Consider the following 21171-nt stretch of genomic DNA (forward strand, 5'->3'; position numbering starts at 1 on the left):
TGCTGAAAGATCTGTGAACCTCCTACAACTGCCACTCTAAAATGTAGAGAGAAATAACAGTCTTTGACAACTGTACATAAGCCTTTCTGTTCCTTTTTTGGTCCTTTCTTTGCAGAAATGATGTGATAGTACTCTGAGCTGGGGAAAGGACTAAACAAATTCCCAATGACAATAACCAAAAATTGGGAATTGCAAGCCACTAAAGCTGTTTAGTAACATCTTCAGTAAATAAGGAGAAGGCAGGTAACAGGGAAATTAATATGTCAGTTAACAAATGAACATTTTTGAGCCTTTGCATAGTTGCCCTGCCTGTTAGCAAATAATTCGTTTTCATCAACATTTCTGTTTTCTTTGTCTATTTTATTTTTACTATGCATTTTTAAAATAAAATCACTGGAACATAAATATTAGTATTGTGTGGTGAGAAGCTTATGAATTTAATGTAATTGAAACACAGGAATCACAGTGTCTAACGTAAGTAGCAAATCCTTAGCCGGTATTAGATGTTCTTAAGAAGGAAGTCAGTTCAACTGTGTCCCATTGTGAGGGAAAAGAATAACATTAAATAATTTTTTCAAAGATTTCTTCTAGAAGACAGGATGTAACTGGGGATTTTATAGTGTTTAACTCTCAGGATGAAATATCTCCCCTTAGACTAATTTGAATGTTTGGCTGTTCAAGAAAATATGGAAGTGTCTGTTCTTTCTCTGATGTTTATTAAGAATACTAATGGCAATCAGGAATTCTTTGCCTTGCTTATTAATATGTTACTCTTCCACACCACAAATGTGAAACTGAGCTTCAGATAAATAAATTTTTGTTCTGTCCTTTTTAGATTAAAGTTGTGGATCCAAAAACAAAAAACTGTACAACATTAGCAGGAACTGGTAATGCAAGTAATATTATCGGTTCCAATTTTACCGACTCAACTTTTAATGAACCAGGAGGCTTGTGTATTGGAGAGAATGGTCAATTATTATATGTGGCAGACACCAATAACCATCAAATTAAAGTGTTGGATTTAGAAACCAAAACAGTTTCCGTGGTAAGTAATCTTTAAGTTAAGGGGCATCATTTTAAGAAAGATTCTGAAATCCCTAGCAACAACAGAGGCACTTTTGGTTAGACCAACACTAGTGGTGAAAGTGAAACATACAGACAGAGTAGTGAGTGGGTGCCTCTTCCAAGGATATCCTGTTATTTTTAAAGTGAAAATTCCATCTGTGCCAAGAATGTTTGAGAAAAACACTAGAAGTTGGAGAGAATTTGATGAACTTTCAGAAAAGGGAAAAAAAAGGCGCATCTGTTTTTAAATGTATGGACATACTGATACACACAAACTATGTGGGTTGGATTGTTTAATCGAGTGTTTTTGTTTTTTTAATTTTTAAACAATCCTCAGACTAATGTGTAATCTTTGTTTCCTATGGTGAATCCATTACCAAATAATCTTTAAAGAAAGATCTTTAAAGGTCAGGACTTAAAAATAAGATGAGAGGAAACTTAAATAAGTTCTAATTTTAAAGATATGGACATGGTCTCTAATAAAATTTCAAGTTATCCCTTTCTATGTCACATTTGTCCAGAAAATGCAGGAGTTCTTTGTCTAAAATTCTAGCAATTTCCAAGATTTAAAATAAAAACACAGATTGCCATTATAAGTTCATTTCTTTTGACATAGATCTCTGATATGAGATGATTAACATCTTATAGTTGGCAGTGAAAATTATAAGAGGGTGTGTATTACATCCACTGCCTTTAAATTGATAAAGTTTTATTTTAATTTCCTGCTATCAATAAACATATTGAACAATTAATTTCATTCCATTTCATTCATAAATGTTGACAGTCTTTTGGCTAGGATGAAGTATTTTTTGAACCTACAAAATAATCATGAGAAAGTCTAAGTAAATGCATTCTGATTCAGAAGAAAATGACAATTAAGTTTCCTTGACATTGAACCTCACTTTTGTACTGAAGTCTGAAAATAAGCTCTCTCAGTCTACAGTACTGTAAAGGACTTGTGCTTTAGAAAACAGATTTTCTTGTTTTTAGTTCCCAGTCTTCACATCTGAAAATGCTGTGGTGGATGGTCCATGTCTAGCAGAAAAACCAAAGACCTTACCCAAACTACCTAAATCTGCTCCGGGCGTTAGACTTTCCCCCGTGGCTGCGTGTCCCGGACAGACTCTTCAGTTCAAGCTGAGACTAGACCTCCCATCAGGAACAAAGCTGACGGAGGGAGCGTCCAGTTGCTGGTTTCTGTCAGCTGAAGGTATGACAGTAACCTTTGCAAATGCAAATATTTCATGAATTTTTGATGTTTGATCTAGAAATTTTTCTCATTTGTTACGTGATACTAACTCTACAGTTAGGCAGGATTTGAAGGGGGTCTTATAACACAAAAAGATCCAGATCTAACCCCACTTTAGCAGTTTTCTTTAGTCTTTGAGATTGATTCTCTCTCTTTATTAAGTAACTGTGTAACTCACCCAAAGTTAATCATGATTGCTGCCATTTGCTCCTAGGCAAGTTCATCACATGAGGCGGACTGTTGGGTCTTAGAATGATAGGTCCTTGAATATTAGAACTGAAAGGCATCAAAATACACCCTTTGTCCTAAGCCTCTTATAGATGAGGAGACTAGTGGCTCAAAGGGGTAAAATTATTTGCTTGAGGGCATATATTTAATTAGGTCAAAGGATGGAACTTGAATCCAGCTCTGCTAGTCCTTAGCTTAGTATCTTTTCCTTTGTGCTGTGTGTGTGCTCAGTCGCTCAATCCTGTTCGACCCTTTGCAGCCGCATGGACTATGGCCAGCCAGGCTCCTCTGTCCCTGGAATTTTCCAAGCAAGAGTTTTGGAATGGGGTGCCATTTTCTCCTCCAGGGAATCTTCCCAACCCAGGGATCAAACCTGCATCTCTTGCATCTCCTTCATTGACAGGCAGATTCTTTACTGCTAGCACCACTTGGGAAGCCCTTCCATTGTGCCCCTCCATCTCAAACTAGCTCTAGAGTTACTAGTGCTTGAAATGAACTTAATTTTCTAAAGACATAAAATTCAAGGCCACCAGTTACACATTTGGATGTTACAGAAATTTCCAAATCTTACTCTTGGTTTCTGCACTTAACTCATCATTGTGTTAACACATTGTGTTGTGGACCAACACTCATCCATAGGTTATACTTCGGTGGCTCTGTTCTGGCACATTGCAGCATAGAGATCAAGGAGGGGAAGAGGGACCCTCACAGGAGACTGAAGAATGAATAAGCAAGTACAGGCAAAACTCAGAGAGGGTAGTTTTCTAGAGCAGGTGTTTTAAGGAAAGAGTGATCAGCTGTGTCAAGTGCTGTTGATAGATGAGCTAAGATAAGGGCCAAGAATTGATCTTTGATTCAACATTATAGTTAATTTATATCCTCGACCAGAGCTATTTCAGAATGATGAAGGAGGTGCCTGATGAGAGCAGATTAGAAAAGAAGAAAGGAACTGGAGAAATCAAATGTAGATAGCTCTTTGAGGAATTTAGTTAAAAAGATAACGAGAAAGAGAGCAGTTGCTTGAAGGGGAAAGCAGAGTTGGGAGAGCAGTGTGTTTGCTGTTATTGATGGCAAAGATCAGTAGAGAAAAGATGATGTGTGGTAGCCGTGGATATCCTTTAGGAAGATTTGAGAGAGGATGGGCTCGAGTGCACAGGTGGAAAACTGGTCTTTGCCAGGAAAGTGGGCAGCATTTCCATGGTAAGGAGGGAAGGCTCCAGGTGTGACCCAGAGATCTGGATAGGAAGCTGTGGAGATGAATGCTTGCAGAAGTGTTTTTCTGCATGCTTGTTTTCTTAGTATTAATATGTTGGGAAATATCACTGTCAGCTGAGCGTGAGAAGGGGATGGGGAGAAAGTTTTGGAGGTTTGAAGAAAGAGGGTCCGAAGGGTGAAAGGGTGACTACATGAGGGAAATACAGTATGACTGCTGAACAGCTGAAAGGTTGCATTTGAGGCTGGCTGTCATGGATTGAAAGTTAGTCTGGTCCACATGGAAGTGGTTTTTCTCCAGCCAAGGTTATGCATGAGGGAGCAGCTCTGTGACAACCTAGCGGGTGGGGTGGGGGACTTGGGAGGGAGGTTCAAGAGGGAGGAAATAGATGGATAAGGCTGATTCACATTGCACAGCACAGACCAACACATTGTGAAGCAGTTGTCCTCCAATTAAAATTAATTTTAGAAAGTGTAGTTACTAAGTAGTTTTAATCAGAAGTTCTCTGAAGGCCTGATCCAGTATTAATTGTGATTACCACTATACCATTAAATCTCACAGATTCTAAAGAACTAGATTTCCCCCTTGAGTATGATTTTTTTTTAAATTTTTTATTCTTGTTTTTAATTGAAATAGCTTGACATATTCTAATTCAGTTCTTTGGTTGTTTTATTATCTTTCACTTTTCCAGATAGTTTCTTGTCAAATACTTTAGAGCTTTCAATTGCTGTTCATTTTATTTCAGTAGTATCATTAAGAACTGACTTGTTCAGTTGCTCAGTCATGTCCAACTCTTTGTGACCTCATGGACTATAGCACACCAGGCTTCTCTGTCCTTCACTGTCTCCCAGAGTTTGCTCAGATTCATGTCCATTGAGACCAGTTTTTAAGCCTGAATCTGTGTTTTCTTCTCTAGAGATTCCCAAAGTAGAACTTGAGCCCCATTAACTTGCTTGCTACAAGAAAATGAATACCAAAGCCTTTGCTTAAAAGTATGCCATTCGAGTAGAAGAAAAAACATTGTTGGAGGAGGATGTGTAACTGAATACAAACAAATTACTATGATTAGAATTCAGGCAGAGCCTTTGTCCTCACTCTCTAATTTGTGATCTTTTAGCCTAGGAAGAACACTTCTTGTTTGAGCCTATTCTCAAAGTATTCAGTTATGTAAATTATGTTAAGACTTGGGTGTGTATCTGAATCAGTGTGAACTTATTTCATGAATTAACAAGTAATCAGTATACTACTTGTCTTATAGCAGTGCTTTCTAGCATCTCTAACAGAGTAGACAGTAATTTCAAAGTGAAATAGTTGTAGTCCATAACTGAATTCTGACTTCTTGTCTCTAGTGATCTTCCTCTGTCCTAGTCTCCCACGCTCTTTCACATGTTCTCACTCAGCTTTCAGTTTCCTGCCCTACTCCGCCTCTCTCATGCCCTCTCACACACTTTTCTTTTGTACATTACCCAGATCCAGGCTTTATGCCTTCTTACCTTGGTACATTCTCAGGGCAGCAGCTATTGTCCTGCAGCTGCCTGCTTGGAATCCACAGCAAGAGAGCAGAGAGCTCTTGGTAGGCTAGCCAGAAGACAATGTGTGTTGGCTCCGGAGGGACCAACTGAGCCTGTGAGAAGATCACCACCATCCACTCCATGCAGAGGAGAGTTCTGAGCCATGCAGCACTAGAGGATGTTTGGAGCTAGCTTTGTGGGCAGAAGAGAACTCAGACCCTGGCCATTCATTCCTCAGTTAGTTTAGAGCAAGTCCTCGACTGCCAGTTCAGCTGTTCGGCCTAGGTCCCTTAGTCTGAAAGCATTGCATCACTGGGAGATCATGTTAATTTAATTTCTCTCTGTGAAATTAAACATTATTTTTAAGTAGGATATTGGTAAATTAACATGCTTATTTTAACTCTACTTTGTCAATTACACAAGTTAATGATATTAATATTGAGTTATTAGAATACAAAATATAAATAGTGTTAAAGGAAAATGAAATAATCTAGAGAGAAAATTCTTAGTTACCTTAACACTTATCCAAGGCATGGGTTCCATTTTTATTGTATTGTGCATTAGTTGCCAACTCATATCCAACTCTTTGTGACCCTATGGACGGTAGCCCGCCAGCCTCCTCTGTCCATGGGATTTCCCAAGCAATGGAAAATGGATTGCCATGACTGGAATGGGTTGCCATTTCCTTCTTCAGGGGATCTTCCTCACCCAAGGATCAAACCCGCATCTCCTGCACTGCAGGCAGAATCTTTACCTCTGAGCCACCAGAGAAACAATTTTTTTTTTTGTATAGGGACAAATAAACTTTCAAGCAAGAATTCTAATAATTTAAGTCTTTGAATATTATTTTGTAGGGTACATTTGTAAACCTGTGATTAAAGGACATTTTTTTCTTCTTGGCCTGTTATTTAGAGACCATAACACTGATTTTTAACTAAATTTTGGTGGGTCTAATCTTAAAGCTGCCAGCATTTATGGGAAGGTTTTAAGCCAATAAATTAATAAATAAATGGCAGTATAAAAGTCCCAAGGGCATGTTGTGCTTCACAAATCCTTCATGTGAAGTATCTGAAAATTGTCTACAGAAACACTTTTATTTCTAAACCTGGACATTAAAATAGCGTAATTTATTATTTTCCTGTTTTCATTTAAAATATAAGAAGTTCCCCTACTAATCTGCTGTATAACAAAATCAAACATATTCCTCAGTCCAGAAATAAGCAAAGAAGGCCAGAGACTTTAAAAGGAATTATGTTTAAAAGCTCTGCATTTAACTCTTTAGAGTCTCACCTTTCACATTTTCCTTACTCTTGATATATTTTTCTCAAATTTAATTTTTCAATCAACAGAATATTAGAAGCAATAAACTAAAGGAGAGATGAAGAGGACAGGTAGAGACAGGTGCTGTAGTCTGTTGACTCATCCTGAAGTTAAAACAGAAAGAGAAGCTAAAAAATAGACATAGAATTTCATCACTGCTCAGTAGATGGTCCAGTTTTTGTACAGATAGCCCTGAGTCGTTGGTAAGTCGTTAGATTATGTTCAGTGTATTCCAGTTCAGATGGCAGGAAAGCACGCCCTGCATTTCCCAAACACTGGCTCTTAATAGCTAAGCCCCTCTAACGCTGTCAGCCTAGGTATGTGCTTCCTCAGGGTGACACACACGTTCCTTTGGAGAGAAGACACTGGGTAAATGAAGACATTTTAAAAACTTCAATACTAGAAGACAGATTTTTAGTGATTTTTAGATGTTTGTTGTATAGATGATTTATATATTTAAGTCTCAGAGGAGTCTTATGTATTAACATGAAGTAAACAAAGATCTGTTTTTTACATTGAGTCCATTGGAATAATGTATGCAGTGTTACTTGTTTCTGAAAAAAAAAAAATCAATTTTTTTTTTTATTACCCTTGGATAGTCAATAATTCATCACTGTCTTTACTGGAAAGCCATTGCAGAGTTGTACATATGTTTGTATTCCCTAGCTTGTTTTGTAGTTTGCATATTATATTTCTAGACACTTTTATCTGGTAAAAATTAACTATTTTCTGAAGTGTCTTATGTTTATTTCTAGGGCTTACTAACAGGTTTCAGTTTTACATTTTCATTTTAATTTTACCACATTTTAAATCTATAACCATACTTGTAATATTCATCTTGATTTCAATAAAAATTAATTTATATTTATGTTTGCAGTGTTCAAAGAAAGAATTTTAATTTGATATCAGGATAACTAGACTAGGACTTCTTATATCTTGTGTCCCTCACACAGAGCACAATGCCTGGCATTTAGAGGCTTTCAGTAAATATTGTTAGTTGAGTAAATCTAGTGTTTGTAAAGTCTGTCTGATTTCCTACTCAACTTCTTATGCAGTCTTAATAATTTATCTCTTTATTTTCTAGGCAATGAATGGCTTCTTCAAGGACAGATGCCATCTGGAGAGATAGAGAGCATTTCCAATCAACCAACAATCTCATTGCAGATTCCTGGAGATTGTTTATCACTTGAGGCCATTCTGTCTATCAGCGTGTTTCTCTATTACTGTAGCGCAGACAGTAGTGCCTGTATGATGAAGGGAATTCTGTTCAGCCAGCCTTTACAAATAACTGAGACACAGCGAGACTGCATACCTCCAGTAGAGCTCAAGTACGTATTTTAGCAAGCTGACTAGCAACCCAGTGCCGCCTCTTCTCGATATCCCCACCATCACTGTAATTTATGAAAAGAAACTTTATTTCTGCCTCTGGGTACCCAGAAACCCATTGTTCAGTTCTAGCAACTGATATTAAAATAAAGTATGCTGCTTATTTAATTATTTATTATAGATAAATTCCTTCATTCTGGCTGTGGACCAGCAAAGTCACTGACCATGATTCGAACCATGATTCTGTAATCTGGGCTGTTACTTGGCACAAGACTTAAGACCATGTTACAGGAAAGATAATTTTCAGTGAATACTGATAACAATAATGATACCAAATATTTTAACTAACTTTTTTACCTTTTTTGAAGCAGCACATCAGAATGTGTAAATTTCACAGTAACTTTAAACAGTGCTTAAGATCCAGTCTACGTGTTGGTATAAGGACACCTGCCATTCAAGGTGTAAGGTCTGTTTTAGGTCAAGAAAAAAAATGTCTTTTCATCACAGTAGTAGCTTAAAGAGCATCTAGGTGGTAAAAATGTTCCTTGTTCTCTTCTGTGATTTTCTCATTTGAGATATATTTATGGTTATAAATTATTTGCTATTTTAGCATACCATTATTAATGGTATGTTAAATATTCTGTATATGTCTATATACAGAAAATATATTTCTATATTTCTGAAAGAGTCTCTAAGGACATATACAGACTCCTTTTAACGTTTTTCTGAATGAATAGTTTTAGTAATGAATGAACAGTCTTAGCAATGAATGACTCCTTAGAAATATTATGACTTTCAAGGAGAAAGGGACTTCAGAACACATTACTGCATGTGACACCACTTAATGGTAAAGAATTAATTGTTACTGCTAAGTCCGATGCAAATGGGTATGTATGTTGTATTAGAAATTTACATTTCAGTTGAAGCATTAAATGCAGATTTGCCAGGTTTGGGGTTTTTTTGGTTCCCATATTGAGAATTTAAATGATCATTGTTGTGATGTTTTTAAAAATAGCTGTTAAGCCTTCAAGGTGAAAATTTCAATATGAAGCACTTTTATGCTTTCATTATGTATAGTATATCTTAATATATTACTTTAAAATATTAAGGCTGAAACATACAGTGACTTGATGATCCTGTTTTTGGTATGTTTTTTTCTTACCTTAAAAGAAATAGTCACCAGAAGATTTTGGAAAGGTTATTTTTTTCAATGATGCTTTCTCTTTATAACTATTTTAAAAGACTCTGCTTGTTTTTACTAAAACTGATTCCACATGTTTGTGGTTTAATCAGCTTACAAGATTTTAAAAACAACAGGTGAATCATACTTATTCAGTAAATATTTATAGACAATATAACATAATACACCTTCTCGCTTCAAAACCAGTGCACAATTTGAATTGTAATTTTTTAAGCATAATCATCTGCCCATATCTTTATATTCTTTTGAAATATAGTTTTGAACATACTATTTCAGATTACCTAAATATGAAGTAAGGGAGTGCACAGATCATGACTATTTAATTTGTAGCCTCCTAAAGCTATTTCTAAAGAGAAGAATAAATGTAAAGTTAAAAGAAATTCTGTTTAAAATTATTTATGTATATGCATATATATATATATATATATATATATATATAAGTACCTCATAAACCTTTTCTCTCCATAAAAAAAAAAAAGTTCTGTAATAAAAGAATGTATAATATTGACATTCTCTTTTATGGAGAATAGGCCATAGTCATTTTTAAAATCTCATTTTATTATTATACTTCTCATTTCCAGCTGGACAGAATGAAAATAGTTTGGCTTAATTTTTTCCTATTTAAGGACATAAACAATTTCACTCTCTGAAGAAAATATATACACTTTTAACTCGCTAATGCAGGATATTTTTGCAGTATTATGCATGAACTTACACACAGTATATATTTTCATGTACATTAAAATCCAAAAATATTTCTAGAATATATTAATGTTCATTTTGTCTGTATAGAGTTTTCTGTTAGTGTTAAGCTTATACTCTTCTTGATTTTTAACTACAGTTCTATTGAACATTCTTATTCTTACCCATCCAGTAATCTACATTGTTTTTCACATTTAAAATATTATGTATACAGATTACATGATTTTTTGTAAATCATGTTAAGCAATATAAATAGGTTCTTAGAATTTATGACTAACATAATAAACCTCTTACATAAGAGAGAGCACTAGAAAGTTCATTTTTAAAAACTTGTGATTCCTGAGTCTGTTTTTAAATTTATGGCATGAAGAAAAGCAAAAGTTATGTTCAGTGATAGTTTGAAAAACGATTTTAGTGTTAGTCACCATAATCAAAATGCCAGTAATGTGGCATTACATACACTTAGACACAATACCTGGATCTTTGCCCTAAATTATTTTGCTTCTTTGTCACTGTTTTTTTCCAACATTCTTTATATCACTTCACAAATGGTAAAATTTTCTTTTCTGAACTTATACTCAGGATTGATATCTCTGAAAAGAATTTTGGTTATCTTGGAAATGCTCAAGCAAATATTTAACCTGTCCACAAGAGAAAACTTTACAGTTTAATCACCCATAAGTGTAACTTTGACAAAATTAAATTACTAAGCAACTTTCTCCTAAGCTATTGTAATAATATATTTACCTATAGTATTATCAGGCCTGCAGAAAGCTATAAATCTTAACACAGCCCCCAAAAGCTTACTATATGTAGATAAATGTACGTGTCTATATACTTACACAGATAGAAAGATCAACTAAATTTCTCGCATAGCCAGTATAGTCTGGAGATAGTACCACTGAGATAAGTTGCTCTCTGCTTGCTTTTTCATAGTTGGAAAATTTGGGAAGACATTAACATTACATACCTCTGTAATATAGTAATTTTCTACTTGCCTAACATTTAGTTTATATTTGTCGATTAGAAACAGTCTAACCATTATATTTGACATAGGAACAGTCATCAAAAGCTAAATTTCTTAACTCATGAATTGCATGAAAATATATGCAGAGGGACTATGTCATGTGGTGGACTGTGAATGGTGGAATTGCGAATATTTTCAACTTTTTCTGTTTTTTTTTAATTGTGGAGTTGTGAATATTTTCTACTACTTTTTCATTTTTTTAAATTGAGCAATGGGTTATTTAAAAAAAAAAAAACTGGGAATATGCTTTTAAAGACTTAAAATGAACTGAACAGTAAGCACTAGTTACATAATAACTTTTTCTGAAGTCACTTTTATCAAGAAAGATCAGAACTCAGTTTAGAGCTCTTTGATCTACCGGTTCTCTTCAGTTTGTGATTTGGTGGAGACAAAAATAATTGTGGCTTTTGCTGCTAGTATTTTTATTGTGTGATGTAGTATAGTGTTTATGAACACAGATTCTGCAGTCACTTGGATTCTGCCCTATAAAATGGGGTCGCTATACCTGCCTTATGGGGTTGCTGTAAGGGCTCAGTGAAATAGTATTTGTATAGCAGTTAGTAGATAATGAAACTGCCAGTTATTGGTCACTAATAATAATGATAATAATTTATGACCATGAAACACATGGCTTCACACTTTCTTTGCAACTGCAGTTTCTAAAGGAAACTATTCCTCTACCAACTGTGTGGTATGTTAATACTCTCCACAGTGCTGGGATTCAAGAAGAGAAATAGTTTTATAATAAATATATTACTGTTTTATAAACGATGTTATAAAGAAACAAACCTACAGTTTTAAGAAGTTTTTTAAGACCTGTAATGATGACTGATGAACTTCCTTTGAGAAAGTCCAGACGTACCCTAAACCATGTTCCTGGAATATCCACTGATGGTGCTTTTCCAAGCCTTCCAAGTGCCTTCATGCATTTTGCCTCACAAATCAGACAGGTAGATCTTCTGTCCATTTTACAGATGAGGAAGCAACTTTAGAATGTTGGCTTCACGTCTCAAGTTCAGCACTCCCCGAATAATTGCCTGATGCTGGAGAGGTGCCCGGTGCAGGCAGTTGCTCAGCCAGTTTTGTTGAATGATTAAGAGTGACTAGTGGGTGATGGATCTTTTATTTGAACACAGATCTCCTAATTTCTAGCTCTACTCCTAGACATAGAGTGAAAACAAACTGGGATTAAGAGTATTTATTTTTGTGAATGCTTTCTTAAGCCTTTGCAGTATTTGAATAAAGTTATAAGAATAATAGCTAAATCTATTCAGTGCTAACTACGTGCCCGGCACTTTTCTAAGTGCTTTCTGAGTATTAACTAGTTTAATCCTCACAACCACCTTAGGAGAGAGGTTCTAGTTTTCCTTATTTCTCTGATGAGGAAACTGAGACACAAAGAAGTGGTAAGCAATTAGACCAGCGTAATTGAGATCAGACATTTAGGACTGGCCCAACCTGGGTGCATCTACTCAACTACCATGCTTTTATGCCTGCCTTTAAAAGTGTTTGGTTTTTTTAAAGCATAAATCTTCCATAGTTATGTATAGTAACTAATCAACCCAAAGAACTTCAAAAGTCCTAGCAGTGATTGTTTTTGAAGTTTAAAGTAAATCCATTTAATTATATCAGCTTTTTGGACTTTTCATTATACATAGTTATCCTTCAGGGTTTGGAACAGTCTGTATCATTGTTTCTCTCAGAAGATTTTATGTACCATTCTTTCTGAAATTCAGATATTATCAAGAGTTTTTCTTGGCAGATGGATGTATTAAAGAATTAACTAGCCATTCAGTATTAGTTCCAACAATGCTATTTTAATTGGTCTTCAGAAGGTAATTATAAGACCTTGTCACAAGTATAACCTTATTCTTAGTACAGGACTGTCTCAAACCTTTGAAAGCTTGTTCATATTTAAGAAAATAACTGTTTTAATGACCAAAGTGAGCTATAGAAACATAATACTCGGCCCGTCTGTTAACACACAGAATCATCTGCCTACTTGATTAATAACTACTGCAGTATATAGACCTTACCCCACTCTGCCCCCCAGGACTCAAGATATATGCAATTCCATTCTAGTAAAGTTTTCACCAGGTCAACCTATTATTCCAGGTTTAGGTACTATTAAAAGGTCTGAAGTAGAATGCTGCCTACCACGGATTATGATTCATGAGCATCCAGTTACAAGAATGGAAATGTTTTTCATTTATCATCTGCTAATTTAAATATTACTAGAATTTGTTAATATTGTTATAAAATTCCAAATCAGAAATCTATAAGGAAATGTGCATCAACTTTAAGACATGGGAGTATTATATTTTACAAGTAGAATTAACTGTTAATCACCAAGATTTCCTCCTTTTCTCTTCCAGTGGCACACAGTTTATTTAAATGAATTCACAGTAACCATAAATCATGATTTTGTTCTGAATATTTAAAAGTGTGTCCCCACCCCCCTCTTTTCCTTGCAGTAGGATAATAGAAAGCATGGCATTAAGAGCTAGAGGCTGGACTAGCCTCCTGTGTGTATTCCGTGCGCTGCACGCCTTGGCCCTTTCTTTTATTATTAGACTGCGGTCAGCCTGGCTGGTTTGGGCCAGGGCTGCCGGTCTGACCGCAGCCTGGGAAGAGCAGAGCAGGAGGCCGCGCGGCCGGCTTCTCTGACTGCATCCCCTGTGTTTCTCGGTGTGCGGATTCGGTTTAGTTTTTGTCAGAATTTGGAGTTGGAAAGTGAGAACCCCAGATACCTGTGGACTGTCAGCCTGGCTGTAGTTATTCCTTGTTTGGGACGTCCCTTTTCCACACTGGCATGTCACTCTCAAGTGGACCAAAGGACATTTTATTCTGTTGAAAGCCCCGTGATCAAAAGGAAAGAATTGTAAGTACTTCCAAATCTACTTCCTGGCCTGTACCAACCATATCCTGAAAAGCCCTGAACAAGCTTGGTGAAGCACTAAACAGCCACATACTCGCAAGCATTTTTGGAACATGTCAGGGCATGGTATGAATTCCTTCCTCTTAAAGGAGCAACTTTCAGAGCTGGTGTTTTTCAGTAGTACAGAATTAAGCAAAATTGTCAGATTTTTTTATGAGTTAAAGGGACAGTGGAATTTATTACCTTTTGCTTTTAATATACTGGGTTACATATTTATGTTTGAAATGAGGCCTCATAATAGAGGGGGAAAAAAGCAATCCTCAAATTTGAATAGAACCAGTTTAAATAGTATTTTTGATTATCTAGTGTGCTATGTTCATAAAAACTATGTGTTAAGGTATATAGGGTAAAACAGTTGATAAATTATGGTAATGAAAGGTAAAAATAGACACATTAATTTCTGAAAATGAAGACGGGCTCAGTCTTGGAACTATCTTCCATTTTTAGATTTTTGTCATCATTATTCTTAGTCCCACCAGAAATGTGTTAACTCTGTGAGCATGTGCAGAATGGGCTACCTGTTGGGTTCATTACGTGTTCAGATGCTAACAAGTGTGTGTATGGAGTTGGAATGTACTTTCTCTATGTGCCTCTGATGTTCATCACCCAAATTTACCGGTAGAAATACACAACCACATCCACTCCACACCTTAGGCTTCCCTCTCTTTGAAAACAGTAGTGTCTGTAGAAGTTGCAATGAGGAACTATATAGTTCCACAAATGACAGATATAGTAGATTGGTTTTGTTGTGGTAAATTTTTTTTTCTAAAATTCTTCATATGTCCATTTCTAAAGAAGGAGAACAGTGTGCTACATGACTTTAAAATCAATTTTACTCTACTTGCAGGTATATGTTTCTAATTATGTTATACATAGGTTAATATTTTTTAAAGGTTTGAAGTTTTCACTGTTAGGATGCATTGAGAGTCAGTTTAGAAATGCTTTAATTGCTGTCATCACTTTATATGTGGGTTATGGATTAATCAAAGTTTGCTGTGATACATACATATCACATACATACACATATACATACATATATACACACAATCACTTTCAAATTGTAACATTTCATAAATTTGTCAAGTTTTAAAAACTCAGACTCTTCCCCTCTTGTGTGTGTATTAAGTTGTGGTTTTATCTTTGAGAATAGTGTTGGTCTGCTGTGCTGACTTCACTTCTGTCATTCCAAGAGTTTGATTATATCTAATTTTTCTTCAAAGGTAAAGAATGCGATTGAAATCCAATTTACAGGATCATGTATTAGACTTAGTTGAGTTCTAAAAGAATTGACTTGGTCTGCATTTGTGAGCATTTCATGTAGATAGAGTAATATATTTTTGTACAACACTGTATTTCTACGTTTATTTCAAGTCTGTTTCCAGTGACTTTTTCAAGTACATGTGTTAAGAGAAGATGGTTTGGAATGAGAGCACAGTGGCCTTCATTTCCAACTCAAAAGAAGTGTATAATACATGTGATTATAGAAAACCAGAATGTGTTTATACTGTACACTGAAACCTAATGCCTCTTTTCTAAAGCTTTGTACATTTTTTTTTTCATGAAATAGATTAAATATTTTCCCTCTAAAGCTATGTTTCTCTTTTTTATGCTTTCTGTTTTAAGTATACCATGAGATCATTTTACTGCTTGGAATCCTATCATCCAGATTAAAAATGGTGCATAGTTTGGGTTGGAGGATTCCGGGAGGTGAGATGAGGGTGACCAATAGATGTGAGTCTTATGATCCTAGCTTTTGTGTTAAGTGATTCAGGAGTTTTAGGGAGAGGGGTTAAAACCAGGGGTTATGGATAACACAACTGTGTGTACTTCATTCCATTAAAAAAGAGAAGGCAGTGAGGCTGGTACAAACTTGCTGCACTGGATTGGGGTCGGGAGGATGGGGACAATGTCAAGAGGGTAGGCAGCAGCCAAAATTGAGTGATGTGCATCCTCTAGCATTTCAAAGTTAAGCTAGAAGCCATTAAGGAATTTTTAACAGGGAGTCTTGTGATCTAGTTTGTTTTTAAAGATCTCTGTGCCTGCTGTGTGAAAAATGGATTTCACATAATTATGAGAAATAATAATAAATGAGGCCAAGAGAGAGGAAGCAGTTAGAAATCTATTAGTCCAAGCAATAAAGAGTTAATTATGCAAGACAATATGGTCCTGGCACAAAAAACAAAAATACAGATCAGTGTAACAGAAGAGAAAACCCAGAGATAAATCCACACACCTGTGATCACCTAATCTATGACAAAGGAGGCCAGAATATACAATGGAGCAAAGACTGCTTCCTTCAATAAGTAGTGCTGGAAAAACTGGACAGCTATGTGTAAAAGAATGAAATTAGGACACTCCCTAACACCATACATAAAAATAAATTCAAAATAGATTAAAGATCTATATGTAAGGCCAGACACTATAAAATTCTTAGAGGAAAGCATAGAATACTTCCTGGACATAAATTGCAGCAAGATATTTCTCTGACCCACCACCTAGAGTAATGAGAATAAAATAAATGGACCTAATTAAACTTAAAAACTTTTGTACAGCAAAGGAAACCATACACAAGGCAAAAAGACAATCCTCAGAATGGGAGGAAATATTTGCAAACGAAACAACTGACAAAAGGTGAGTTTCCAAAATATGCAAACATCTCATGCAGCTCAATATCACAAAAACAGTAAAAGAGAGTGGAAAGTCTAAATAGACATTTCTCCAAAAAAGATGTACAGATGGCCAAGAGACACATGAAAAGATGCTCAATATCGCTTAAATGCAAATCAAAACTACAATGAGGTATCACCTCAAACCTGTCAGAACGACCGTCATCACAAAATTCTACAAACATTAAATGTTGGAGAGAGTGTGGAGAAAAGGGAACCCTCTTGCACTGTTGGTGGGAATGTAAATTGATACAGTCACTGTGGAAAACAGTCTAAAGTTTCCTTTCAAAACTAAAAATAGAACTACCATGTGACCCAGCAATCACACTACTGGACATGTACCCAAGAGAAAACCATAATTCGAAAAGACATGCACCCCAGTGTTCATTACAGCACTAGTTTACAATAGCCAGGATATGGGAACAACCTAAATGTCCATCAACAGGGGTGGATGGAGAAGATATGGTACATAAATACAAGGGCTTCCCCAGCAGCTCAGCAGTAAAGAATCTGCCTGCAACACAAGAGGTGTGGGTTCTATCCCTGGGTGGGGAAGATCCCCTGGAGAGGAAAATGGCAACCCACTCCAGTATTCTTGCCTGGGAAATTCCAAGGACAGAGGAGCCTGGCGGGCTACAGCCCATTGGGTTGCAAAAATCAAACACGACTCAGCAACTAATCAACAACAACATATACACAGTGGAATAGTAATATTAAACATAAAAAGGAATGAAATTGGGTCATTTGTAGAGATGTGGGTGGACCTAGAGACTCAAAGTAAAGTCAGAGAAAAACAAATATTGTATATTAACAGATATATGTGGAATCTGGACAGATCGGTATAGTCAATCTTATTAACAAAGCAGAAATAGAGATGCAGACGTCGAGAACAAACACGGATACAAAATGGGGAAAGGGGGAATGGGATGAACTGGGAGGTTGGGACTGATGTATATACACTACTATGTATAAATAGACAGCTAATGAGGGCCTACTGTACCGCACGGGGAAGTCAGTGCTCTGCGGTGACCTAAATGGGAAGGAAATCCAGAAAAGCGGGGCTGTATGTATATGTAGAGCTGATCCGCTTTGTTATGCAGTAGAAACTAAAGCAACTATACCCCAATAGATATTTTAAAACTTTTTTAAAAAGCTAATTATGAATTGGCTTAGTATGGGAGAACTGGATAGTACTGACACTTGGAGGTAAACCCATGAGATTTGCTGGTAGATTTGACTTTTTTGCCCATGAAATTGGCAAGATTTAAGAAGACTTGGTGAGGTCACATGGAAATGGGCACTTTTAAAATGGCTTAAAGGAACATAAATTATACATCTCTTTCGAGGGCTATTTGGCAATGTCTATCAAAGTTTTAAATGCATAAATGTCTTGACCCAGTAGTTGCACTTACAGAAATTCATTCATTAGAATACTTGCCTATATGGACAAAAGAATGTCAGCAACCATAATAGTGAAAAGCTTAAAACAACTTAAATGTCCATCAACAGAATGTGGTAATGTAAATATCCTATTATGTTTCTTAACTACATATATTACCAAAAAGACAAAAACAACAAACTATTGGTGAGGATGTAGAGAAAGGGAACGCCTGTGTGTGTCCTCTTGGTGAGGATGTAAACTGGTGCAGCCATCATGAATCTTGGAAAACACTGTGTGCTGCCCTTAGTCGCTCAGTCATGTCTGACTCTTTGTGACCCCACGGACTGTAGCCCACCAGGCTCCTCTGTCCATGGGGATTCTCCAGGCAAGAATCCTGGAGTGGGTTGCCATGCCCTCCTCCAGGGGATCTTCCCAACCCAGGGATCAAACTCAGGTCTCCCGAATTACAGGCAGATTCTTAACTGTCTGAGCCACCAGGGAAGCCAAGAATATTGGAGTGGGTAGCCTACCCCTTCTCCAGGAGAACGTCCAGACCCAGGAATCAAACTGGTGTCTCCTGCATTGCAGGCAGATTCTTTACCAGCTGAGCTACCTGGGAAGCCCTGGAAAACAGTATGGAGGTTCCTAAAAAAAAATAAAAATAGACCTATCATATGACATAGTAATTCCATTTCTGGGTATTTATCCAAAGAAATTGAAAACACTAACTTGAAAAGATACATACACCCTCATGTTCATTGCAGCATTATTTACAAGAGCCAAGATATGAGGGGAAAAAACCCTGTGTCCATTTATGGATGAGTGGATTAAAAAAATGTGATATATGTATGTGTGCATAGTATATGTATATATGTGTGTATGTATGAATATATACAGTAGAATATTATTTAGCCATAAAAAAGGAGATCTTGCCATTTGCACCAACTTGAATGGACCTTGAGGGCATTATAATAAGCAAAATTAAACCAGACAGACAAATACCATATGATCTCACTTTCTTGTGAATCTAAGAACAACATAAAATACAAACCAAAAAACTGAGCTCATAGATGTAGAGAACAGATGGGTGGTTGGGAGGTGAGGAACAGGCAAAATGGGTAAAGAGTCAAAAGGTACTAAGTTCTACTTAAAAATAAACAACTATCTCTATAGAGGTACACATTTGTTTACACACACACAAATTACATAAATGGTCATTGCTATGTACAGTAATGCAAGATTATAAAAATGACCATGCATGCAAGCTGAAACTGCAAAGCAATCTTGATAATCAATGGGAGAAAGTATTATTTTTCCATGATCTTTAAAACTATTTGTTAATTAAAATATTAAATATTTTCATGATTATAAATGTATGGGGGAAATTTAAAAATAAAGCTAATATTTATTTACCACACTGTAATTTAAAACATTACAAATATTGAGAGTTAAAATTTTTATTTCTTCATTAAGAAAATTTACCAAGACTATTTGAACAGTATTTGCTTTCTTCTCATCACAAATTTATGAGACAAAGCAGGTGTCCTTTCTCTGCCCTGGCAAATTGTCATGCTCCTTTCTAAGTTTGGATCAGTTACCAGCATTTTAATCTTTGTGCTTTAAGCGCTGTGTTATCTCTAAGAGTTCCTTTAACGTGGTTTTTTTTTTTTTTGGCCAGTGTCACGTCCCCTGAGACAGCGAATTATTTTCGTTACATTCACTTTCCTCATTTATGTTAATAAGTTCACCCTCACTAAGTTTCTCTGGTTGTGTACCTAGAGTCCATCAAACATTCTCCTGGGCAGCTATTTCCTCTGAAACTGTATTTACATTCCATTCAAATTTCACTTCCACTGTTTTCACTTTTCATTCCCTCACTGTACATTTTGTCTTTTAGGCCAATTCCCTCTTTTGATTTTCCACTTTTGTAAAATGTCACATGGCTCTGTGACTAGAAAACAAGAAGGCAACACAACTACATGATTTGCTGTCTGTGCATGAACTAAAAACATGAACAGTGACCAGTCACTAATAGACTTTGAAGGTGACATTATGAATCACTGGTCATGGGATGCATCTGTTCATAGGTAAGTTACTCACAGTTAATATACCATGATACATGAAGCTGAAAGTTGTGTTGTTGGGCAACGGGTGCTATTTAAACTGTAGTCCCTAAAACTGCACACCAGAATTGTTCAAAGCAAGGGCTGCCTTGAATATAGAGAGAAACAAGAAATAGATAATAGAAGGGACACAATAATTTCCTAATAACTATACAGAGTTAAGACCCTGATGTTGGGAAAGATTGAAGGCAGGAGGAGAAGGGGACGACAGAGGATGAGATGGTTGGATGGTATCACCAAATCAATGCACATAAGTTTGAGCAAACTCAGAGATGGTGAAGGACAGGGAAGCCTGGCATTCTGCAGCCCATGGGGTCACAAAGAGTCGGACAGGACTGAGCGACTTAACATCAGCAACAAAATATAGAGTTAAATACAGGGAATAGGTAAGGACTGGTATTTACTGACCTGATATATTTTTCTATTGTTTGATCTTTTACAAATTAATATTTATAGCTTTGAGGGCAAACAAAAGTGGGAAAAAGATTTCTGTCTCCCAGAATCACATTCTGTCTCCCACAATCAGCATCCTGGTAAAGGTAACCAGAAGGACATTGAGAAGTATTAATAACATGAGAAACAGTGCTGACTAAGAAACTCTTTGTTGGGGCATATGGGTCAGGAAAGCCTGTGATGGTTATCTCAGAATATGTGAAGAGAAATCACGTAAAGTGAGAATGAATTTGTCACACAGCATAGTGGCATGTCTAAAACACTGAATTTGTGTCAACTGACCTGACACGATCACTGAATAACAGAATGGCCTTGAGCAAGTAACTTCACCTCTGACATTGCTTCTTCTTCTGTTAAACTGAGTATTAATAACCTCACAGAATTATTTTATGATAACATTAGAAAAGAACTTAGCCCAGTGACTAACAACTAGCCCATGCTCCAACATTGAGTCATTCATGTGCCAAGAGCACTGAGTTCTCTGCCCATGAATGTCTTCAGATAGAGGTTGTAAGATAGTTGGATCCAGTATTTATCACAGTGGGTGGTAAATGAGACCAGATGACCTCAAATTCTGAATCACTCTAAGAGTCTGATTTGGAATACATATGGAAAATTCTGTTAACTTTTACTTCAAAATAATAACAATTCATTATTTATGACTTAGGACTTTATAACATTTTTTCGAATGAAATACACACACTACAAACCAACTCAAATACTAGTACATTTAAAGATATACAGATTTTTAATAGGACTCAGAAAATT

General features: G+C 36.1%; 1 protein-coding gene across 1 annotated transcript in view; it reads left to right on the top strand.

The window, feature by feature from the left end:
- NHLRC2 (NHL repeat containing 2) overlaps positions 1 to 15368 on the top strand; it is a 62593-nt gene extending 47225 nt beyond the window's left edge. Inside the window, exons 9-11 of the mRNA XM_061162721.1 lie at positions 836 to 1045; positions 2056 to 2275; positions 7671 to 15368. Coding sequence (XP_061018704.1) covers positions 836 to 1045; positions 2056 to 2275; positions 7671 to 7927 — 687 coding nt within the window. The 3' untranslated portion in view covers positions 7928 to 15368. The remainder of the gene's footprint in view (positions 1 to 835; positions 1046 to 2055; positions 2276 to 7670) is intronic.
- The last annotated feature ends 5803 nt before the right edge of the window (positions 15369 to 21171 follow it).

Source organism: Dama dama, chromosome 15 (genome assembly GCF_033118175.1).
Source record: "Dama dama isolate Ldn47 chromosome 15, ASM3311817v1, whole genome shotgun sequence".
Lineage (NCBI taxonomy): Eukaryota > Metazoa > Chordata > Mammalia > Artiodactyla > Cervidae > Dama > Dama dama.